At 48.1% G+C, this 24,637-nt stretch overlaps 1 protein-coding gene across 1 annotated transcript; it reads left to right on the top strand.

The window, feature by feature from the left end:
- The first annotated feature begins 4,618 nt into the window (after window positions 1–4,618).
- Window positions 4,619–24,581, top strand: LOC308569615 (cryptochrome DASH-like). The gene is made up of 14 exons (XM_081163754.1): window positions 4,619–4,773; window positions 5,932–6,104; window positions 9,500–9,593; window positions 11,736–11,866; window positions 11,937–12,085; window positions 13,634–13,722; window positions 15,591–15,664; window positions 16,117–16,206; window positions 16,713–16,792; window positions 18,660–18,719; window positions 20,580–20,737; window positions 21,521–21,640; window positions 22,473–22,649; window positions 23,707–24,581. The coding sequence occupies exons 1-14, from the start codon at window positions 4,711–4,713 to the stop codon at window positions 23,815–23,817; spliced, it is 1,569 nt and encodes a 522-aa protein (XP_081019880.1). The 5' UTR covers window positions 4,619–4,710; the 3' UTR covers window positions 23,818–24,581.
- Window positions 24,582–24,637: the final 56 nt, after the last annotated feature.

Below are 24,637 nucleotides of genomic sequence, written 5' to 3'. Positions count from 1 at the left end.
CATGCCCAACAATGGTCTGCTGTTGCGTCACACCACAAACACTGCTGCGAACTTGGCGCAACTTGGTGGCATGTTGATCAAAAAGCCACGTACCCAAACACAAGTAACGCAGTACAAAAGAAATATGAGAAACTGCAGCAGAATTGCTAGCGGTATAACCAGCAAAACAATAATCCCAATGTCTGTATGCACTCTTGAGTGTGCAGTGTACACACACACACACACACACACACACACATATGTGAGTACTGGATAAAGTAAAGGTAAAGGGACCCCTGACCATTAGGTCCAGTCATGGCTGACTCTGGGGTTGCGGCGCTCATCTTGCTTTATTGGCCAAGGGAGCCGGCGTACAGCTTCCGGGTCAAGTGGCCAGCATGACTAAGCCACTTCTGGCGAACCAGAGCAGCGCACAGAAATGCTGTTTACCTTCCCGCCCGAGCGGTACCTATTTATCTACTTGCACTTTGACGTGCTTTCGAACTGCTAGGTTGGCAGGATACTGAGTACTGGATACTCAGTATCCTGCTAGTAAACGTATACAGTACTGCATTTTTCCAGTTTGGAAAATACTCTGCATTCTTTATTTCCCAAATATACTTTTTAGAGAGGGACAGTCCTTGCCATCTTCTTCCTATTGGTACATCAGGTGAGCTTATTCAAGCAGCTAAGTATAGGAAGGCCCAGGTAAGCTTTTTCAAACAGGTATGGTAAATATAGGGAAGGCCCAGTTACTTAACTGGAGGGCTGAGTTACACAAAAGTTTCATACAGCTGTCAGACTGCATTAGTTTAGCTCCGCAGCGCAACCAACTCTGTAACATTGTCCATTGCTGTAGGATAAAAGGGACAGCTGTCGCTTGATGGTAAATGCCAACGTGCATGTGAAAGTATCCGCATGGGACATTGTTTCCCATGTCCAAACATGACTAAATATAAAACTTCATTGTGCAACCATAGACTCTCGAGGCCGGCTTGAATGAATCAAATCAGCGTCTGACTAGCTGGTGAGTCACCCAGTTGCTCTGCGCATTTTAATTATAGGAACAATAGAATGGAAATCAAGGAAGCTCTCGACTCCCAAAGGCTCTTTGAACTGCCATGCTTTGGACAGCTGAGCCACAGCTCTCTTTAGCCCCTCAAAAAGGTTTATTTGGGGAACGTGTGTGAGTGAATTATCTGCCTTGCTGGAGGCTGTTCTCTGTGTTTCAGGGAATCATACAGAGTTGCAGCAGGCACCTGCCCCTGCCGGATGAGTAATCTCAGCTCACAGAAGTCTTTCCCTAATGGCAATTTATTTCCGGTGACAGCACACAATTTGAGGAAATGGTTCCGTAACTTATTTAAGCAACCCAGCTGCAGTCACCAGCATCAGTCTGCATACCAGTGAAGGCAGAATAAGCTACCCCTCTCCTCTGTGTTTACACTCTGGTTCTGCAAACACAATCCCTGGAAACCTTTAATCCAGGGATGGGGAGCTAGATCTGGCTGGCCCTAACCCTTATCTAGGCGTGACGCTGTGGGTTAAACCACAGAGCCTAGGACTTGCCAATCAGAAGGTTGGCGGTTTGAATCCCCGCAACGGGGTGAGCTCCCGTTGCTCGATCCCTGCTCCTGCCAACCTAGCAGTTCAAAAGCACAAGTAGATAAATAGGTACCACTCCAGCGGGAAGGTAAACGGCGTTTCCATGTGCTGCTCTGGTTCGCCAGAAGCGGCTTAGTCATGCTGGCCACATGACCTGGAAGCTGTACGCCGGCTCCCTCGGCCAATAAAGCGAGATGAGTGCCGCAACCCCAGAGTCGGTCGCGACTGGACCTAATGGTCAAGGGTCCCTTTACCTTTACCCCTTATCTCCCACACTGGCCAAATGTGAGAGTCTTCAAGTCTTCAGATGGTAATGCACTAAATAAATGAGGGGCCAGAGGGACCCCAGAAGTGACTTTACTCCACTTTGCTTAACATTTTTGGGTCTGGTAGGCCCAATTTCATCATTCTATGATGCATCATGCATGTACAGTGGTACCTCGGGTTAAGAACTTATTTTTTTATATATATAAAATTTTTATTGGGTTTTCCGCTTTTATAAAGACAGTACAAACACAACAATAACACAAGACACAAACATGTATAAATTCAGCAGATCCTCTTCTCATAACCTTGTTCCCTGACTTCCCCCCACCCCACCCCTCGTGCATCCCAATTCCCAAGATTATATCAGCAAGTTGGTATTTCTCCTCTTAACCATCTTATTCATTTTGATGCCTCTTTTCTAATAAAAAAATTTGATTTTCCTAAGTTGGACTTAAGTTCTCTTCCATCGATTTTTCATTTTGTCTTGAATAAAAGTCATATTAACCAAACATGAAAGTCTTAAGAGTTTTTAAGAATCTCCTCTTCCCTCCCTCCCATCCCCGGTTTTTGTCCCTTCCCAATAAAAATCCAAAGTCAAGATTCTCAGCCTGGGTTCCTCACGTCCGAGGCTTTCAAGTCCCTTTCAGTCCCTCTCCGCCGGTCTCGTTGGTAGTCCTTTATGTCAGTCGTCGAGTCTAGAAAAAGATCTTTCACCATCAAAACATATTCTCTTCCCACAAGGAGATTTGAAAGCAACTGCTGGAGTATTTCCACAAAGCCTGTATCCTCAAAGTCAAAGTCCAAACGGAGGCCCCAATCATATTTCTTTATTTTAAGTTCCTGTACATATTGTCCCAGAACCTCCTCCTTCTTCTTCTGCATCTTTCACAGACTTGTGGTAGATGTGTTCCCAGAGTCTCCTTGCTTGTGTTCCACAGATGTCAGCTTTTGGTTGTTGCTTCCCAAGGTTACTTTCTCTTTTTCTTGTTTAGTCTCTTCCACCTCTGTAGACATTGTTTCCCATTCAGCTGTGGATTCTTTCTCATTCAGGTCCTCAATACAAACAGCAGAGTTGCCTGTTCCCAAGGTCATAATGTTAAGTTGTTTATTCATGGCTAAGCTCTGCTCTTGTAAAATTCCCACCAATTGAAACATCCTTTCGATTTCCACTAGTAACTTTCCATCCACAGCCATTGTATCCATTGTAGTTTCACAGAATTCCCCCTAGAGGGAATCTGGTTACTTATTAGTCTTTTCTCCAACAGTCCTTTAGCTCGTTATTGTTACTTTGTTTCCAACAATTTTAACTCAATTATAACTCGTCTTAATCCAGAGGGATCTTAAATAGTGATTTTTCCGCTTTAAACTGCCCGTTTGACAGCTTTGACAGCTGTCAAACTCCGCAGCTCTTACACAGGCACAAAGGCAGGACGTTCCCGAGCCCGGGAGGGGGGGTTGTTCAAAACATAAAGAGGGTCTCCAAAACTCCACTCTCCAGCACAAAATTTCCTTTAACTAAATCTTGAAAGTTAGTGTCCTTTTTAACTCACCCCACCAAGGGTAGGCTCTCCAGCTTAGCTCTTATGTCGTTGCTTAGATCGTCTGCAGGGGGGGGGGTGCGGACTTCCTTTTAGCACACCCCCCGGTCGTCTCCAATTCAGGGAAAAATTTTTAAAGTCCCAATCCGTCTTACTCACGGGTAATTCTTTCAGTCCAGATTTTCAAGGAAGCAAGTCAGCGCTCTTCAGCCATGGCACACGGCTTCGCTCCGCTGGGGTAGCGGTTTACTCTCAGCACCACGCCACTCTCCGTATCCTCTCCGTAGCCTTTAAAAAGGCTCTTCGTGAATCGGGGAGGGCGCTTAAGGTGCCCACCGAGTCACCAGGTCCTCAGGCATCCGCGCCTGAGGTTTTTGAGGGTCCCCGCGTCGCCGTCGCGGCAGGACCCGTCCCCAGCGGAGCCGATTCCCTCCGGAGCTTGGAGGGAATCCGCCATTAGCTGTCCGCGCCAACCCGGAAGTCCCTCGGGTTAAGAACTTAATTCATTCCGGAGGTCCATTCTTAACCTGAAACTGTTCTTAACCTGAAGCACCACTTTAGCTAATGGGGCCTCACACTGCTGCCGCGCCACTGGAGCACGATTTCTGTTCTCATCCTGAAGCAAAGTTCTTAACCTGAAGCACTATTTCTGGGTTAGCGGAGTCTGTAACCTGAAGTGTATGTAACCTGAAGCGTATGTAACCCGGGTTACCACTGTATAAAATTCTCCCTAATTTTCACCCACCCTTAACTTGGAAAATATAAGGCATTGGATTTTTTTATTCACACCTGTTGACATATGAGAAAATCCAGCAGAGCAATTCTAATCAAATTACGAGATGCGGCAGATATTTTTAAAATGTGATCTGTCGTGGAACCCCACTGAGGATAAAAGGAGTCCCCATAACAGTTCAAGGTTCAGGGGCACCGAAATGTCGGTCCGCCACTGCCCAAAAACGCACGCTTCCATTGTCTCCCGACGGATGCCAAGAAATGGGGCAAGTTATCCCTGCAGCGCTTGGCGACCCTCATGCTCATTCTGCTAGGTGCGGGGGGGGGGGCGGCGGTCATAGACCTTTGCCCCGCAGACCTTGACCCGGAGCAGACCCTTCACACAGCCCCGCTTTGGCCTCTGAAAGCGCCAGGCGCGCGGCTAAATCACGCCACCCCACCACCCCGCGCCTCTCCAGGGAGTCCTGCAAAGGGTGCGCCGCGGAAAGAAGCCGGGTGCGGCTCCTCCCCTGTGGGCGGCGGGGCTTGGGCACCTCCCGCCCCCTCGCAGTGCAAGGCCGGGTTGCTACAGCAGGCTCCGATCTCCCCCATGGCCGCGCTGAGGACAGCGCTGTGCGTTTTGCGGAACGACCTGCGCTACCACGATAACGAGGTACGGGCTCGGACGGTGCGCCCTGGGCGCAGCCAAGCGGCAGGTCGCGGGGAACCCCCCCCCCCCTTCAACAACGCCAGAGCAAAGGAATTGGGAGAGACACGGGTTGTCTAGGAGGGGGACCTCGGTCCGGGGGAAGCCGGGAGGGAATGGCCCTCAGCGGCCTTCAGCGCACCCCGCGGGGCCGGCCAGAACAGGACCTCTCCAAGAGCCTCGCCGGTCCGGCTTTTGCGCTCCGGACAACGCGGCTCCGAAGTTTATGTAACTTTGCAGCTGGCGCTCGAAGCCCCGCCTCCCCCATGTGCTGCTTTTGAAGTGCCCGTGACGTCACGAGCTAAGTTATCAAACAGCGCGGGGGAGGGAACAGGGCGGGGCTTGTTAAGAAGCGCAGGGACCAAGGAGGAGGAGGCAGCCCTGCGCTTCCACTGAGCAAAAGCATCTTTGGAGAGGATCCGGTTAGGGTGGGTGTGTTCATCTGCGGAAGTCAGAAGCATAGGGTGCCGCCTTATAGGAAGGTGGGCCTTTGTCCCAGCTAGCTGGGCAGTGTGGTGTAGTGGTTAGAGTGTCACAATAGGACCTAGGAGGTAAAGGGACCCCTGACCATTAGGTCCAGTCGTGACCGACTCTGGGGTTGCGGCGCTCATCTCGCTTTATAGGCCAAGGGAGCCGACGTACAGCTTCCGGGTCATGTGGCCAGCATGACTAAGCCGCTTCTGGCGAACCAGAGCAGCGCACAGAAACGCCATTTACCTTCCTGCCAGAGTGGTACCTTTTTATCTACTTGCACTTTGTGCTTTCGGACTGCTAGGTGGGCAGGAGCAGGGACTGAGCACCGGGAGCTCATCCCGTCGCGGGGGTTTGAACCGCTGACCTTCTTATCGGCAAGTCCTAGGCTCTGTGGTTTAACCCACAGTGCCACCCGTGCCCTGGACCTAGGACACCAGGGTTCAAATCCTCACTTGGCCATGATGCTCACCGTGTAACCTTGCGCCAGCCACTGCTTTCCCACCATCCTAACCCTACCTCACAGGGTTGTTGTGGGGATTAAATGAGGAAGGGGAGAGCTGCTGCCAGTCTGTGTTGACAGTACTGAGCTAGATGGATCAATGGGCTTGAGTGTTCCTGTGTTTTTGACGCTAATCCCATCTGCCCCCGCAGGTTCTCCACTGGGCACACAGCAACGCAGACTTTGTCATTCCTCTATACTGCTTTGATGCCCGGCACTACGCAGAAACCCATTACTATCAATTCCCCAAGACTGGCCCCTATCGCCTCAAGTTCCTGCTGGAGAGTGTGGAAGATCTCAGGCAGACGCTCAAAAAAAAGGGCAGGTGTGTGCAGCCTCATCAGTGCTAGTTTCGAAACCCGTTTTTGTATACAGTGGTACCTCGGTTTAAGAACAGCCCTGTTTACGAACTACAGTGGTACCTCGGTTTAAGAACAGCCCTGTTTACGAACTACAGTGGTACCTCGGTTTAAGAACAGCCCTGTTTACGAACTACAGTGGTACCTCGGGTTACATATGCTTCAGGTTACGTACGCTTCAGGTTACAGACTCCGCTAACCCAGAAATAGTACCTTGGGTTAAGAACTTTGCTTCAGGATGAGAACAGAAATCGTGCTCCGGCGGCGCGGCGGCAGCAGCAGGAGGCCCCATTAGCTAAAGTGGTGCTTCAGGTTAAGAGCAGTCTCAGGTTAAGAATGGACCTCCGGAACGAATTAAGTACTTAACCCCAGGTACCACTGTATTTAGTTTACGAACTCTGCAAAACCGGAAGTAGTGTCCCGGTTTGCGAACTTTACCTTGGTCTAAGAACGGAAGCCAAATGGTGGAAGGGCACTGGTGGCGGGAGGCCTTGCTAGGGAAAGCGTGCATCGGTTTAAGAACGGTTTCGGGTTTTTTGTTTTGTTTTGTTTTATAATAATATTTATTACTTTTACAACAATTTAAACACTTACAAAAGAAAAAAAGAAAAAAACCCAATACATTATAATACAAAAACACTACATAAAAATTAACAAAACAAAACAAAAACACTTTAAATACACATCAAAAGAAAGAAGAAGAAAAAAAAGAAAAAACTTCCAATATCTTATCTTTCTTTCCCATATTTCCACGGCCTCCTCACACCTCCCTTTTGTATTCCACTTCTATTAATTATTTCAGCAATTCCTTACCATCTTCCCCTGTTTTCTATCCTACAATTATCTTAACACCTTTTAACCTTATTTTCCTTTAATACTCTATTAATCTATTTATACTTAATTCCTTATAACATTTCTACTGAAGCCATATAATTTCATTCCAACATTCTTCTAACATTCATTAATTTTACACTATTTCTATAAATAGTCTTTAAACTTTTCCCAGTCTTCTTCCACCGACTCTTCTCCCTGGTCTCGGATCTTGCCAGTCTTTTCCGCCAATTCCATCTAGTCCATCAACTTCATCTGCCATTATCCAACACTTCAGTGCTTTTAAAAAACAGCCATTCTCTCAGCCAGCAAAAAGCAGATGATTCACAACAAAGTTTAGGTGTCTGGCAGGGCAGGTCCACCTCCTTCTTTAGCATCCGTCAATATCTTAAGTTTTACTCGAGGCTTCCTGCCCTGCCAAACCAATCCAGGAACATCCCTCTGCCACCTCCTGAAACAATCCCTCCCATCCAAAACTTGCACTTTCTGGCACAAAAGCAACATCCCCGGCAACACAGCAACCCTCATCCCCACCACAACAGCTCGGCCCAACCATAACAACTTCAGATTTGTCCATATTTCCCAATCCTCCTTCTCTTCAATCCAACGTCCTTCACAGTTACCCTTAAGGAAAATTCACATTTTTGGCGGTCCTACTGACCCCCAAAAATCTCTCTTTCTCATCCAATGTTGATCCTATCTCCTCCTGAAGCTCTGTCAAACTTTCCTTTCCCAGTTCTGGTGGGGTTCTGATCCTCAAATTCATCTGTTTTTCTTTAAACTCCATCATAGCAAATGTCAGCTTATATTCGTCAAGTTGCTTTTGAATGTATGGGGCTCTCTCACACTCCAATTGTGTTGTTTTACATTCAGCAGCAAAGGTTTTCTCCCTGACTTCATCCGCAGTTTGCCGTATTAAAGTAGGTTCCTGTGTCAATTTCTGGGTGGTTTCTGTGTTGGTGTTCACCTTTTGTCCCAGATTATTTAAACTTTCTACAATTAAATCAATTTTATTATTTGCAGCGTCCACTTTCACATTCATCACTTCTGTTTTCTTGTGAAGCTGTTCCAGCGAGTCATTTATTTTCAATAATGCGACCACTAAGGCCTCTTCTGTTGACATTTCAACTGTTCTTTCCTTTCCATTTGCCATAACACTTAAGAGATTCAAGGTCAATCCCAGAGTCACACAGTTTTTATCTTGCAGCTGGAAACTCCCCTAGCCCAGCTCTTATAAAGTAACCATTTTCAGAAACTTCCACTAGGGGGAAACAGTTTCTATTTATAATAGCAAGAATGTCACCTTTAAGCGCAACTCGTACATTCCAAAGTTAGTTTCAGTTTTCAGTTACTTTATTACTCCTTTTTAGAAGCAGCTGGAGACAGTAGAAACAATATCTCTCTCTTATTCTGCTAGCTGTCAAGGAACGTTCTAAGTGCTGTCAATGGACATTCCAAAACGTCAGTCCACTAGCAGCCCGTTTCCAGGGTCAGAGCGGCAGTATTTTAACTCTCTTTACTCTCTCCTGCAGGCATACTCAGTCCACAGCTCCCCCCCCCCTCTTCTCCTGCCTCCAAGGGGGATTTTATACTGTTTACCGATGGAAATTTAATCTTTTACAAAAGGCTTTCCAAGACTTCAGCTTACAGACTCCTTGCCTCAGTCTATTTACAAATAGGGAAGGCGGACTTCCTGTTTTGAACCTCCCCGTTTCGATGCCAAATTAAACTTTTAAAATCCGATTCTCCCGTATCAGCTCTACTCACAGGTAATTACTTTGAAGTCAAATTGTCCACAGGAAAAAGTCAGTGCTCTCCAGCAACAGCTATGCGGCTTCGCTCCGTGGAAGAAGCAGATGATTCGAAGCACCGCGCCACTCACACCATGTCGCTCCGGGTCCCCGAAATCGGGTTCCCCCGCGAGTAGGGGAGGCGCAAAAGGTGCCCACCGAATCCCATGTTCACAGGCTTCTCCTGCCTGTGATTTTTACGGGTCTCCGCCTTAAGAACGGTTTCGGTTTAAAAACAGACCTCCGGAACGGGTTAAGTTCGTAAAACGAGGTACCACTGTACTTCGTTTGATGCAGTTTGCCGTTCCAGACACAGATGCACCTCATCCGCTAAATGCTCCTTCTAGTACAGTGGCCAGCAGACCAGAGAGATAGGCAGCCTGATCCACTCCTGCACTCTCAACCGTAATTTGATCTGCAGGATTTAACTGATTAAGCTTTTCACAGCCTGGAGGCATTTCTCTCCTGCTAATGTCTGCAGGTGAAGCTGCTGTGGTCTAACAATCAACCCTTCTTCCTAGGAAACTCTGGGTATTGTAGCTCTGTGAGAGGAATCAGGGTCTTCTGACAACTCTTAGCAGTCTTTGCAAACTACAGTTCCCATAATTCCCTGGGGGAAGCCATGGCAGTTTAAAGTGGTCCAGTGCTGCATTCAATGTCTTAAGTTCAGATGTGGTCACGTGGTTTGAGTGGGATCATGCTGCTGTTTTAATTTTCTGCTGGCCGTTCTTCCTCCGTAGTAATCTGGTGGTGCGAAAAGGGAAGCCGGAAGATGTCGTCTGCGATCTTATTGCCCAGCTTGGTTCCGTGGCTGCCGTGGTCTTCCACGAAGAGGTAAGGAAAGATCTCCCGCCATTTTCAGAGCTTAAACCAGTGATGGGGTATCTCTGGCCCTGCAGATATCCTTGGGACTCCAACTCCCATCAGCCCCCAGCCAGAATAGCCAATGCAGTGGTACCTTGGTCCTCAAACTTAATCCGTTCCAGAAGTTCGTTCCAAAACCAAAGCGTTCCAAAACCAAGGCACGCTTTCCCATAGAAAGTAATGCAAAATGGATTAATCCGTTCCAGACTTTTAAAAAACAACCCCTAAAACAGCAATTTAACATGAATTTTACTATCTAATGAGACCACTGATCCATAAAATGAAAGCAATAATCAATGTACTGTACTATGAAATAAATAAAACAGTATTGTAGATGATAAAAATTAAAAAAAAATTCTTACCTGCACTGATGATAGTCACTGTTTGGATAGGGGGCTTTTATCCATTTCCGCAGTCACACAATCAATCAGTAGCTGAACTGGGATCCACACAGTCACGAAAACAAATTAACTGAAAAAGCCTCAAAACCAAAAATGCAAAATAAATAGCAAAGACAAAAGCACCAAATATAAGCTCCAAATATCACCTCAGAGCACTGCAATTGGAAACGGAAGGCTTGAATTACAATGGGGGGACGCAACTTAGCAGTGCAACAGGAAACACAGGGGGACGCAAATTAGCAGAACAACAAGAAACGGGGATGCAAATTAACAGTGCAACAGGAAACACAGGGAGCCCGTTCGGCTTCCAAAAAAAGGTTCGAAAACCGAACACCTACTTCCAGTTTTGCAGCGTTCGGGTTCCAAGTTGTTTGTGAACTAAGCTGTTCCAAAACTGAGGTACCACTGTAGTGAGGGAAGAGGGGAGCTGTAGTGCGACGACGACAACCACATGTTCCCCATCCCGAAATGTCAGAAGTGTAGCCATGTCGGCCAGTTGTAGAATCTTGCTATATATAAGTGTGGCAGGTAAGTAAGTGAAGTGGTACTTCTTGGCTCAGGTAGCAGGCTTAGCTCTGTGGTGGCTCCTTTTCATCACCATCCCTGTGTCATCCCTTGTGCTGGTCTCTGCCAGCCCATTAGAGCGAGAAATGATGGACACAGGTGCCAGCTTGATCCTCACGCAGCTCCTTTCCAGTGAGCCATGGGTAGCTCCACTTTGGAGCTCTGTGTCATGGACTGGTTGGACCCAGAGGAATTCCCAGAGAAACCAGCTGGGGAACCCCCCCCCCCAAGGGGTTGGTGGTGGGACAACAATGAGAGGTCAGAGAGAGCAGACTGGGAGGAGGAGGCATTGGAAGCTGAAGAGGTAACAGGGCTGAGTGAGCGGGGAGAGTCTGTGGCAGAGAGAAGTTTGGAATCAGAGGCAGAAACTGAAGCAGGAGAGGAGGCCAAGAGGCAGAGATGAGTCAGGCAGGTAAAGAGTGATAGGTGTTTCACCTTCCTGCTGCAACAAGTTCCCCTCCCTGCTGGTCTCCCAGCACCAGGAGCGGCATGAAGAGGGTGGAGAAGTTAGCTTCATGCAGGTGCTGTCTCAGATTGCTTGGGGAAAACTCTGGAGAGGACTTTGACAGCTGTGAGGACCTTCAGTCTCAGCCAGGGTGGATTTGATTTAAATCACGATTTAAATCACTAATCAGTAAGACTTGACTTAAATATTTTTTTTTACAGAAAGGCTCATTCTTGCTGGAATGATCTTCATATTTACAGCCAGATGAAGGTTTCCTTTTTGGAATAATAAATTTTCAGAGTAGTTTTCACAGTTATATCAAAAATTGCCAATTTGGTTATACTATTAGAAATACATAGACAGATAATTATGAAATTATCATGAGGTTTAGTAAGTTAACCGTTTATATTTGGACAACTTTTCTGCTGTACTTTATTGGAAGGAGAAAAAGAAGCATTTCCTTAATAACAATTGAAACAATTTAACTAAAACAATAACATTATAGCATATGTAGCCATGTTTCTTAACTGATGTGGTTAAACTGGGGGGAAAAAAACCAGACTGAGTTTTAGCACACATGAAAAACCTAAAATAAATCCTTATTTCCTCCAACATGCACAGTGTGATTTATTGCTGGCTTGCTGTTGCAGTTGTTGCACAGATGGGAAAATGCCTCTCCCTTTTGCTTCCCGCATACTCTAGGCGACAAAGGAAGAGCTGGATGTGGAGAAGGCGCTGCTGCAGGTGTGCTCTGAGCGGGGGGTGGTGGCCCAGAAGTTCTGGGGGTCGACGCTCTATCACCGGGACGACCTGCCCTTCAAGCACATTTCCAGGTGAGCTGAGCCCCCAGTAGTGACTGGGAACCTGTAGCCCTTGATACGTTAGTGGGACTCTGTTTTGCAGGTTGCCCGATGTGTACACCCAGTTCCGGAAAGCTGTGGAGTCCCAGGTGAAGATCCGGCCTCTTCTGCAAATGGCCACTCAGCTGAAGCCGTTGCCTCCAGGGGTGGAAGAAGGGAACATCCCCAAACTGGAAGATTTTGGGATGCAAGGTAGAGATGGTTCCGCCCAGCATTTTTCACTGCACCTTTGTTTATGGTGGAATAGGCACTGCTTATGCACATCATATAGAATCATAGGGTCCTCTAGACTCAGGGCCGTCTTTTCCCTTGGTTCAAGGGGTGCGGGGCACCTCAGCGCCAAATTCTGGGGGGCGCCAGGTGGCTAGTGGGCGTGCAGCTTCCCTCCCAAGCCTCTGCGGGGATTGCTCTCCTCATGCAGTGGCATGAGCTGCAAAAAAGCTCATTGGGGGCAATGGGTGGTTTTTTGCACCCCGGTGCCGCATATGCTAAAGATGACCCTGTCTAGTCTGACCCCCTCCAACGCAGGAATCACAGCTAAATCTCCCCATCCCCCACCCACCCTGGCAGCAGATGGTAGGATATTGATGTTCCGTTCTACCCTAAGAGGAACAGATATGTGAATTGTTGCATGTCACATGTTGTGCTGGTCCCGAGGGTTAACCGTGCGGCGAGGTCCGAGGTCGAGGGTGCGGTATGGAGGCCGTCCGTCAAAGCTGAAGCTGGGTCCAAGGCAGGGAGTTGGGTGAGGTCAGGAGCTCCGGCAGAAGAGCAGGACAGGGTGCAGGCAGGAACAGGCTACCAACAATGTTGCTCCCGCAACCTGGGACTGGGACTGGGCTGGCTTTTATCTGCCCTGAGGCATAGGGCAGCCCCGGTCCACAGGTGACTCACCTCTCCTGGCCTGGAGGCGAGCATTCATCCTGCGGGAACTTAGTTCCCTCCGCCTCTCTGTCCTGAGCCTCTGCAGCTCAGGAGAGGCTGGAGGGTTACCGGACCCAGAGGCAACCTCAGCTTCCCCTGATGGGGCTGAGAGTGGAGCACCTGCAGGCAATGGGTCCTCCATCACTTCAGGAGCCAGAGCAGACTCAGCTGGTGCCTGCACCTGAGGATCCAGCACAGGTGAGGACCCTTCAGGCTCAGCTGGTTCTGGAGGCGGGGACTCCTGTGCAGGCTGGGATCCCTCAGGTTCAGCCTCCGAGTCTGAATCCCAGGCCATCACACAGGTCTGTTTACATTCCAGCACAGCTTGCTGGGTACTTCTGTTTGCATATTGCTTTTGCTTAGTGCTTCCTGCTTTGGGACATGAAAGAGAGCAGACATGTTTTTTTTTGTTCTGAACCATACTGAATAAACTGCTTGTAAATATGCTTTACCTATGCCTCTGTTCACCACTTCTGTTGCGGGTTATTCACTCTGCTGGTTAAGGCGTGCTCAAGTTTCTGAAGGCTTCTGAAGTTGTGAGTCGCTGTTTGATGCTGTTCCAAAGGACCAGAGTTTGCCCGGCTGCCGGCCGGTGGGTTGGGGCCAGCTGGGGCCCTGCAAATTGCCCCCGTTCCCTTGGACGCATCTCGACAGCATCTCCATCTAAACAGGAGAATGGCAGCATTCTGTTGCAAATCCTGCTTTGTTTAACTGGATAGCCAACCGCACCCCTAACCGCAGGATTTGGAGGGTGTTTTCAGGGCAGGAATTCCCCCCCTTTTTTGCTCAAGTTGATTCTTCCCCTTTCTTCGGCAGATCCGTTAGCCGAACCCCGCACTGCCTTCCCTTGTGGCGGAGGCGAGACACAGGCCTTAATGAGGCTGCAGCATTACTTCTGGGACACGGTAATTCATAGAATTGTAGAGCTGGGAGGGGGCTTATTTTGGTTTTGAGAGGAGGGCAGTGGGAGAGACAGTGCTTTGCGTTCGGGGAGGGGGGCAGCCTGGCTTAGCCCCCAATAAAAGTAAAAGGACCCCTTCACTGGGTGTCCACGAGTCCCAAAAAGGGAGGAAAACATTTTTGCAAACCATTTCGCCCACGGCATACATAATTTTATAAACGTAAGGTAAAGGTAAAGGGACCCCTGACCATTAGGTCCAGTCATGACCGACTCTGGGGTTGTGGTGCTCATCTCGCTTTATTGGCCGAGGGAGCAGGCGTGCAGCTTCTGGGTCATGTGGCCAGCATGACTAAGCCGCTTCTGGCGAACCAGAGCAGCGCATGGAAACGCCGTTTCCCTTCCCACCAGAGTGGTACCTATTTATCTACTTGCACTTTGATATGCTTTTGAACTGCTAGGTTGGCAGGAGCAGGGACCGAGCAACGGGAGCTCACCCCATCGCGGGGATTCGAACCGCCAACCTTCTGATTGGCAAGTCCTAGGCTCTGTGGTTTAGATCACAGTGCCACCTGTGTCCCTAGCCTCCAATATCTCTAGCTAAAAAGTCTGTGTTAACAAGGTTGCAGAACAGTCCTGATCTAGAGCCCTGGAAAGAGGCTGCCGGCCCGTGCAGACAATCCTGGGCTAGATGGAACGATGTTCTGACTCGGTGCAAGAGAGCTTTACCTGCTCATCCGTCCGTCTGGTCTCTCCACCGCCAGGGTTTGTGTGTACACATGCACACATGGAGCGTAACCTTTAGTCGGGGATTGCGGTACCCCGTTCAGCTCAAGGGCTGCATTCCCTTCTGGGCGATCTTCTGAGGGCCAAAGGCAACAGAGGAAGGCTAGCTTGAAAAGAAAGCTAGTTTCTATGCGCACCTCTCTGTCCTTCATGTAGGCAAGCAAGAGGCACGATCCGAATTCGTGGACGCATTTCGGCAGGGCTAAAACTCTTGAGGCATGAGTCAGGGCAGTGAAAGGTAGTGGTCAAGGGAGAGTTTTGAGGGCCAGATGGTGGCCCTCAGGGCCTCTCTATCCCCCCCTCCCCCCAGGCCTGACGTTCTTCACCTCTGATTTAGTGAATTGCGGTGTTGTTTACTGACAGCTTTTAGGGACCCTTGTTCTGCAATTGTTTTATTTGTTTTAGTCTTCTTGTCATTTTACTGTTGCAAATTCACTTGGCATTTATTTTTAAAATGAAAAATGGCCCAGAGATTACCTGTTTAACTATCGTTGAGATCTTTGCATTGATTGAAAGTCACGCAACACCCACCCACCCCCTATTTAATCAGGCTGCAAATTGTGTATGTGTTAAAAATGAATTTTATTTAATAAAGGCAATATGAAAGGGCTTCCTTAGAAAAGGTATCTCCCTCTTCTTTCTCAAGGCAGGCAGGAATACCTCTCCTAAGATGGTCTGGCCTGGACAAATCAAACAGGGAAGGCTTTCCCTGAAATTGAAGTGTTGCTAATTCACTTGCACATTTCTGCAGATTTATTCGGTTAATTAGTTAGCTAACTGAAGACCTTATGGCTTGCTAAGGGTTCTTTATCTGCCGATCTCATTTACACAAACCTGCCTGCCCACTCCCATATAAATAATGGACTCCTCCAAGTTGCCCACTTCATTCATTTCACGGCGGCCTGATCCTGGCCACTAGAGGGCTCTCTTAGATGTGGAAATCTCTGTCTCAGATGTTATGTTCATAGGTTCGATTTGTTCTACGCTGTTCATTTTGCGATCTCTTGCATTTATAGAAAAAGTGTTGTTGTTTTTAAAGCACTTTTATGCTTCCTTTGAAATGCCTGACCTGTACGTCCTTTTGCCTAGAACCTAGTCGCTTCGTACAAGGAGACACGGAACGGATTGATAGGAGTGGATTATTCGACCAAGTTTGCACCCTGGTAAATGTCTTCATGCGCTTAGGATCGGGTAATCCTGTTTCAGCGACATCCGCCTTCTCAGTGGGCGTCACTCAACGTGCACCCCAAGGTGGCTTTATACAAAGAGCAGCCCAATTGCCTATTTATATGCATTTTTTTGCACGCATCCAAGTCAATGTTGTACGTAAGCCCACAGGAAGGTCCACTTTGCATAACCTCACAGCTCTGAGCCACGTGATATGCAAGTAATAGAATTCCAATTGTGGTTTTCAGTTGATTTAATTAAATATGAACTGGGATTTAATCAGTGTGAGTGGGTGGTAGTAATTGAGCATGTTGTTATGCACTTAAGATGGGCTATGCCTCAAATTAAACAAACAGGGGATGTTCTGAGTTCAGGTCCACTACCTAAATGATGGCATTCCACCCTCAGAGATCACGTTCCCTCATGACATCCTTGATTTGTCTTCTAGGCTGGCTCTGGGCTGCATCTCGCCCCGGTATATTTACGAGCAGATCCAGAAATATGAAAAAGAGAGGACAGCAAATCAGAGTACCTATTGGTAGGATATGAACGACATTGCCTGCTTTGGAAACATTAACACGGGAGAGAGAAAATTATCCTCTTGTTCATGTTCTGCCTGCCTCTCCCCCTCCCTCTCTTTCTTAGACACTCTGCAGCCATTGGCTGAGTTTCTGTGATGTCACGGAATGAGATAACTGACATTCTGACAGTGCGGAATGTGGATAGCACAGGTTCTGAGAGGGAAGTGAAAAATCAGTTTTAAAGAAAAACCTCACACAAAATGCCCCCCAGATGCATTAGAGGTTTTAAAACAAAGGTTAAAAAAAAATAATGTTTATAATTTGTTGGAAGCCGCTCATAGTGGCTGGGCAACACACTCAGATGGACAGCATATAAATAAAAAATTATTATTATTATTATTATTATTATTATTATTATTATTATTATTATTATTATTATAGGTTGGGTAGCTGTCTGCCAGGAATTATTTAGCTGAGATTGTAATACCTGTGTGTGTGTGTTTGTGTGTATTTACTCTACCAGGGTGCTTTTTGAACTGGCGTGGAGGGATTACTTCCGGTTTGTGGCCCTGAAATACGGCAGGAGGATTTTCTTTGTGAGAGGTAAGCGAGTGAATTGCCCTTTCCGTTCAAGATGGTGGGAAGGAGCCAGGCTTCTTTCTTGTGTGGATGAAAAACAAAAACCTCTGACTCGCAAATGGCTGACGCCTGCCACATCTGTGGCCACGCCCACTTTTGCTTGTGCCACGCCCACTTGCTGCGACTGGCCCCTCCCACCAGGGGCATGTGGCCTCTCAGAAGGTTGGCCAAGATGGAAGGCTACCCTCTGGATGGAAAAGGTTCCTTATCCCTGGTCCAAACACAAGGAAAGAATCCTTCCCGTTTATTCCTAGGCAACTTCGTTCAGATCTTATCAGTTAAGAGAGCAATTAAAACCCCCATGTTTTTAATCCCCCAAGAAAATGCAAGGTTCGCAGTTCAGTCCCATGGCTGCTGTCAGGGAACTGCCATCAGTGCCGGAGGGAGAGAGAGAGCTCCAGAGGGATCCCAGAGAGCGTCCCGGGATTGGGAGAGGCAGCCCATCTTCTGGGGAAGGGAATCAGCTCATCTCCAGTGGAGAAGGGGGGCAGATGGGGGAATCTGAGAGGGAGTCACATGACTCCTTGCCGGGATCCAGTGGGGGGAGGAAGGGTCCTCCGCTGCCTACGCCCTCCTTGCGCAGAAGGCTTCCGCGCAGGGAGAGTAGGAGGAGACTGGGTGTGAAAGAACTTCTATGTTGGAAGAAGTTTAAGAAGCGCCCACTGACGGATTCTGCCAGCGACTGAGACAGCCACGGGTGAGTGGCTGTCCGGACAGGAAAGGTTCACTCAGGCAACCCAGCCAGCTGTTGGCACCGGCTTACGCACGAGCAACCCCTAGAACCATTACAGCTGCCTATGCATTTGTCTCCATCGGGCCCTCCTCTTGGGTTTTACCACTCTGCTGTTGACTCAACAATATCAGTTATGTGTAGCCAAAGATGTACCGTATTTTTCGCTCTATAGGATGCACTTTTCCCCCTCCAAAAATGAAGGGGAAATGTGTGTGCGTCCTATGGAGCGAGTGCAGGCTCCTTGGCTTCAGCGATTGCAACGCGAAGCCTCCGAAGCGCAAAGGGAGCGCTCCTTCCGCGCTCCGAAGGCTTCGCGTTGCTTTTGCTGAAGCCTGGAGAGCGAGAGGGGTTGGTGCGCACCGACCCCTCTCGCTCTCCAGGCTTCAGGGATAGCCGCCTGAAGCCTTTGGAGCGCAGCGGGAACTCGCGCTGCGCTCCAAAGGCTTCGGGTTCCTTTTGCTGAAGCCGGAAGAGCAAGACTCTCCTGGCTTCAGCCGAGAGGGAGAGCTGCGCAGCGCCCCTTCAGCCAAGCGGGAGGAGAAATGGAAGGGGCTCCGTTTCTCCTGCCGCTTCGCTGAAGGGGCGCTGAGCAGAGAGGGGGAGAATTTTTTTGCCCTGTTCTCCCCCTCCTATGGTCCCGTGCATCCTATGGTCCTATAGAGCGAAAAATACGGTAGTTTATTATCTGCACTGGGTCCTTAGCGCTGGAGATGTTCCTCTTCACTTTTTTTTATTGAGCTTGGGCAATAAAATCCAGCCTGGGTGCAACTTGAAGAGAAATGTGTTTTTGTAGGGCTTGGAGGAAGCTGGGTCACATTTTAAACAGCAATTATTCAAGACCCTGCCACCAGAAAGGAAAAATAAAATAAAAGAACGGATAAACGTTCCCAAAATATATGCAGGAGAAAAATGTACATCTGCATACTTTGAACCTCTTGGTTTTGGATGGCAGCCTAAGTCTCAGTGCTGTGGCTGAACAGGATTCTTTGAAGACCCGCAGTCTTGTGTGGAAAACCCCAGCTGCCGCTTCTGGAATAGAAACCCCTTGCCATCAGTCAATGCCCCCTAATCCCCATTCAATCCTGTCTCCCCACATAGGGCTCCAGGATAAAGATGTTCCCTGGAAGAAGGACCCCAAACTGTTTGATTCTTGGAAAGGTCAGTAAACCAATGAGGGGCGAGAGATCTGCCTGCTGCCACCTCTGCCATCGCCAGCTTCTCCTCCACAGTCGCCTAACCTGCTCATTCCAATGCTGATAATCACTTCCACCTTTAATTCCGATTTTCACTCCCCTCTCTCATCTCAACTGGCAGGGGGAGGTGCCATTTTGTGGTTCGCCTCGGGTGCCAAAATGTCTTGGGCCGGCCCTGGCCAGCCCTACCATTAGGCAGAATGAAACCAGTAGAGGTTGGTCCATAGAGGACCATTAGAGTTGGTCAGAGTGAGACCAGTGGAGGCTGGTCCTCTGCCTGACCTCCAGCATCTCTCCCCGCACCTGCCTGGCTTCTTAGGCCACAGACCCTCAGCCCCCCCCCCTTATTCCATGTAGGAAGAAAGGAAGGGAGGAAGATGGGAAAATCCACTTCTGGGAACGCAGAGGAAGCTTGGCGTTCATTTCCTTGTTGATTTGATTCCATTAAAACAGGCACAGGCAAACTCGGCCCTCCAGATGTTTTGGGACTACAACTCCCATCATCCCTGACCGCTGGGCCTGTTTGCTAGGGATGATGGGAGTTATAGTCCCAAAACATCTGGAGGCCTGGGTTTGCCTATGCCTCCATTGAAAAGCCTGTTTGCAACCCCGTTAATTCAGGACGTTTGCGTTGCGATTCCACATGATGGAATCTGAGGCAGCCTCCCGTCATACGGTTATTTACTGCAATTTACAATTTAACACGACGTGGTGGTATATCGATCAAAAGGCTGCATTTCCATAGCGCAACAGGTACTGCAGTATAAACAGAATGTTAGAAAACAGTGTTATTACCAGTAAAATTGAGGCAATATGCCTAGTGTTTATTGTAGCCTGAGTTGGCTCCGCCCACCGTTGGCTGTGGCTCCGCCCACCATTGGCCTCCTTATCTCCGGCCCTACCAGACCCTATTAGCACCAGCCACCACAGAGTGAGACAACTGCCTTGGACTGCAGAACAGCAGGCGGGTGGCGTTCATGCCCCCATTTCTCCTGAGTCCCTTAAGCTAGGCTACCCTCCATCTCTCGAGCTAGCCTGCTATCCTCAGGTGACTAGTCCATCACCATCTTTCAAGTAAGATTTGAAGTGCTGATTCGTTCAGATTATGTAGGTGGGGAAACCAAAATGTTAAGGCCCAGACTATAGCACAGAAGCCCTCTTACCCACCTCTCTGTTTGCAGAATGAAGCAGCATCTCAGTATTTATACAGGGACACGGGTGGCGCTGTTGGTTAAACCGCAGAGCCTAGGACTTGCCGATCAGAAGGTCGGTGGTTCAAATCCCCACCGGGGTGAGCTCCCGTTGCTCGGTCCCTGCTCCTGCCAACCTAGCAGTTCGAAAGCACGTCAAAGTGCAAGTAGATAAATAGGTACCGCTCTGGCGGGAAGGTAAAACGCTGTTTCCGTGTGCTGCTCTGGTTCACCAGAAGCGGCTTAGTCATGCTGGCCACATGACCCGGAAGCTGTACACCGGCTCCCTCAGCCAATAAAGCGAGATGAGCACTGCAACCCCAGAGTCAGCCACGACTGGACCTAATGGTCAGGGGTCCCTTTACCTTTACCTTTACCTGGGGTTAAGTACTTAATTCATTCTGGAGGTTTGTTCTTAACCTGAAACTGTTCTTAACCTGAGGTACCACTTTAGCTAATGGGGCCTCCCACTGCTGCCACACCACCAGCGCATGATTTCTGTTCTCATCCTGAAGCAATGTTCTCAACTCGAGGTACTATTTCTGGGTTAGCGCAGTCTGTAACCTGAAGCGTCTGTAACCCAAGGTGCCACTGTACAAAGGTGTGTGTGTCTGTGTGACTTCTTGCTCCCGCAGAAGGAAAAACAGGGGTTCCCTTTGTCGACGCCAACATGCGTGAGCTGGCTGCCACGGGCTTCATGTCGAACAGAGGGCGCCAGAACGTGGCCAGTTTCTTGACCAAGGATTTGGGTTTGGACTGGAGGATGGGAGCCGAATGGTTTGAGTCCCTGCTGGTAAGATGGGAGCAACTTCCTTTATATCTTAAGGCCAGCTGGTTGCTGGAATTCGCCCTGGGTTTTGAGACTTATGCGGGATTGGAATAAGTTCCCAGGAGTCGTAGAATGGTAGAGTTGGAAAAGGGAGCCTGACGGTCATCTAGTCCAACCCCCTGCAAGGCAGGAATAATGCAATGTGTGAGTCTTTGGAGGAAGTATTGTAGAGTCTGCACAGCCTCACAGGCACTGTGGAGATATAGGTGCGTGGTGTATTTTATTATTTATCTATTAGAATATTATAAACGGCTTAATAAAGGTAATAATCTCTAGCGGCGGCCACCCAACTGGGGGTTAAGCCAGGGGCAGAGGATGTTTTCTTCAAAGAACCGCATAGTAACAACAACAACAACAACAACAACAACAACAACAACAACAACAACAACAACAACAACAACAACAACAACAACAACAATAATATATTATTTATACCCCGCCCATCTGCCTGGGCTTCCCCAGCCACTCTGGGTGGCTTCCCAAAAAATATTAAAATACTGTAATACATCAAACATTAAAAGCTTCCCTAAAGATAAAATGTATCTTCGGCTGAGCACCTCATGTCATGCACAGCTGAGAGGTCAAGATACCTTCCTGAAATCCTTTGGAATTGTCAATGCAACTTTAGCAAATTGGGAGCCATCTCAGAAAAGGAAGAGGATTGCATTGAATATCTGATCAAGCCCTTTTTAACAAGTCATTGTGATATATATATACATATACATATATGTGTTTCCTAAATTCAAGGTGGATTATGATGTCTGCAGCAACTATGGCAACTGGTTGTACAGCGCTGGAGTCGGCAACGATCCGAGGGAGAACCGGAAATTCAACATGATTAAACAAGGCTTGGATTACGACAGCAACGTAGGTTCTTGCTGGGAAACCCTGACACTGAACACCACACGGTATCCTGCTTCCGTTGTTGCATTAGGCCGAAGCCTGGTTTTATGGGATACCACCAGGTGTAATAGGGGGAATTTGGTATGGTCAACCGTTTTTCTTGATTAAAGTGTGTGAGAGGTGTGTTCTCTTAAACGGCCCAGCAAGACTGGGGAGAGGCAGTTAAAAAGAGCAGGAAGACCTCCGTGGCAGAACATCTTTTTGGAAGTGCGTAAAGGCCTCAAGTCCAACCCCTCACATCTCTAAGTAAGACTGACAGCGATAAAGCCAGCATCTCAGGAAGAAGGCTAGATTAAAACCCTGGAAGGCTAGCTTTCCATTTGCAAGGAAGTACTTTGTTCTACTTAATGGGCAGAGTACTCAGATATGTGATTCCACTTTCCTAGCCAGTTTGCACTCCGGCACAGTATAAACAATCCAGGAAAGTTTATACTGAATATTTTTCTCTGTATGGCTGCTCTCTGGTGGTAAGTACAGAGGAGCATAAAATAGAGCATCTCTGATAGCTGCCAACGTACTGGGGGCGGATAGCCTTGCTGGCTTTATAAGGAGCTAACATACTGTACATACTTGTAAGATATGGATTTGGGGTTTTTTTGTATGTTGGTTGTTGTGTATTGTTATTTTTCGATATTTTTTGTGTTGTTGTGTGGAAAATACTAATAAAATTTAAAGTATTAATTAAAAAAAAAGAAAGACAGGCGCCAGAGATTGAACCGGGGATCTTCTGCTTTCCAAGCAGGTGTTCTGTCACTGAGCTGCAAGCCTTGCCTCACCCAATTGTTTGCCTCTGCAGGGAGACTATGTCCGACTGTGGGTTCCGGAATTGCAGGGCATAAAAGGAGGAGATGTACACACCCCATGGGCCCTGAGCACCGCTGCCCTTTCTCAGGCTGGCGTGAGCCTCGGGGCCACCTATCCTCTGCCAGTCGTCATGGCCCGGGAGTGGAGCAGGCACATCAACCAGAAACCAGTATGTGCTAAGTCAGTCAATCTTACTTGCCTTGCCCTGTGCACCACTAAAAACCGCCCTATGATCTTCTGATGAAGGGCAGTCTATAAACATTTTAAGAGGTTTAATACCTTTTGGGGACCCACCCTATTCTAGGGACTGCAATTTGTTTTACCTGATTTTTTAATATTTCACACACTTGTATATCGCCTTTTCCTCCAAGGAGCACCAAGTGGTGTACAGTTTCTATCCAAATGCGATTTTGGTTTTAAATGCAGTGTAAGGTAGTCTCTGGGACGCGGGTGGCACTGTGGGTGAAACCACAGAGCCTAGGACTTGCCGATCAGAAGGTCGGCGGTTTGCATCCCTGCAACGGGGTGAGCTCCTGCTGCTCGGTCCCTGCTCCTGCCAACTTAGCAGTTCAAAAGCACATCAAAGTAGATAAATAGGTACCACTCCGGCGGGAAGGTAAACGGCGTTTCCGTGTGCTGCTCTGGTTCGCCAGAAGCGGCTTAGTCATGCTGGCCACATGACCCGGAAGCTGTACGCCGGCTCCCTCGGCCAATAAAGCGAGATGAGCGCTGCAACCCGAGTCGGCTACAACTGAACTTAATGGTCAGGGGTCCCTTTACCTTTAAGGTAGTCTCTATGGGAGTATATTGTATTTAATTATGGGGTATCAGAGTTTTTAGGGGGCTAACCAGGCTGGGATAGCAGGCTTGTTGGTTTTTGAATGTCTGAGGTAGTTTTTTTCCATTTCGTTGTTCTGTATGGGACAATGACAATAAAGATTATCGTATCGTATACACGGTTCTGCCCTTTTATTGACAACGGTCCTGTGGGGGTAGGTTAGGCGGAGAGGCAGGGAATGGCCCAAGCTCTCATCCAGTGAGCTTTGTGGCTGAGTGGGGATTCGAACCCTGATCTCCCAGCTCCTAGTCTAGTACTCTTAACCATTTTACATTGCTGTAACATGCTCTGGGACTTTCTGGTGCAGGGCGGGTAAGAAACCAAATTAAATAGTAATAATAATGGTAATAAATATAAGAATTCCTGACCATTTCCCTCTTTCTTGCAGAACAGCCAAGGTCCCGCTCTGAAGGGGAAGAAAGGTCCTTCGTACACCCCAAAGCAGCACAAAGATAGAGGAGTGGATTTTTATTTTTCTCGGAACAAAGATTTGTCCTGAGGAGAGTGGCTGTGGTTCCCTGGGGAAATGACCCAGAGGCGAAGGGTCCCAATGGGCCTCTGCTACTGGGTATAGCTGGTAGCCCTTTTTGGCCCTTCAGGGGCTGGGAAACCTGTGGTGTGGTAGGCGACGTTTTTTGGGCAAAGCTTTGTGTGTAACTTGAAGGCTTGTAGAGGCAAAAGCTACTCAAACTGAAAATATGGCCTCCCCTGGAATCTTGCTATTCTGACAAACTTAACCGAGGGTGTCCCTCCGACTGATTCGGGGGAGGGGTTCCACTGCACTCTGGGGAAATTTAGGGTTGCACAATTAAAGCAGATCAAAGTGCTCTGTTGTCCTTGTGCCACAAAGCAGCTTTAAGAAAGAAACAGACTTTTGCAGTTAGGAAAGTGATAGGGAAATGCATTGAAAAATGTGGAGAGAAAAAGGATTAGCAGGAAGATGTACTAACAGCCTGCAAGCAAATCAGAACAACTGCTCAACAAAGCCTGGATATAACCCCTGCATAAACGTCGTGCAAGCGAATCAGTATGAATAATGGAAGAAACAAGTTGTTTGGAAGAGTCTAATAGGAGTTACAAATCAGTTGTGCTAAATGCTATGCTATGCAGTCTTATTTTTAACTAGGTGTTCTACCTTTGGGGGGAAGCGTGGGGTGCAGAAAATAGTTTTTGATATTAGCATGGGCTTTATTTTCTACCGCAAAAATGGTCTGGGCTATTAAAAAATGATCATGACAAATAAACTTGCTTTCGGCATCAAGATTTTCCTGAGTTTCTTTCCGTTTTCTTTTACCATCCATTGATAAACATTTTGCAAA

This window comes from Podarcis bocagei, assembly GCF_964188305.1.
Source record: "Podarcis bocagei genome assembly, chromosome: 12".
Lineage (NCBI taxonomy): Eukaryota > Metazoa > Chordata > Lepidosauria > Squamata > Lacertidae > Podarcis > Podarcis bocagei.
This window is presented reverse-complemented; position numbering and strand designations above follow the sequence as displayed.

What these genes read in the sequence shown, in the direction of transcription:
- LOC308569615 (XM_081163754.1), top strand. Translation starts at nt 4,711, where the DNA reads ATGGCCGCGCTGAGGACAGCGCTGTGCGTTTTGCGGAACGACCTGCGC. An exon ending in GCAAATCAGAGTACCTATTG is followed by an intron (nt 16,207 to 16,712) that starts GTAGGATATGAA and finishes TTACTCTACCAG; the next exon opens with GGTGCTTTTTGAACTGGCGT. An exon ending in AATGGTTTGAGTCCCTGCTG is followed by an intron (nt 20,738 to 21,520) that starts GTAAGATGGGAG and finishes CCTAAATTCAAG; the next exon opens with GTGGATTATGATGTCTGCAG.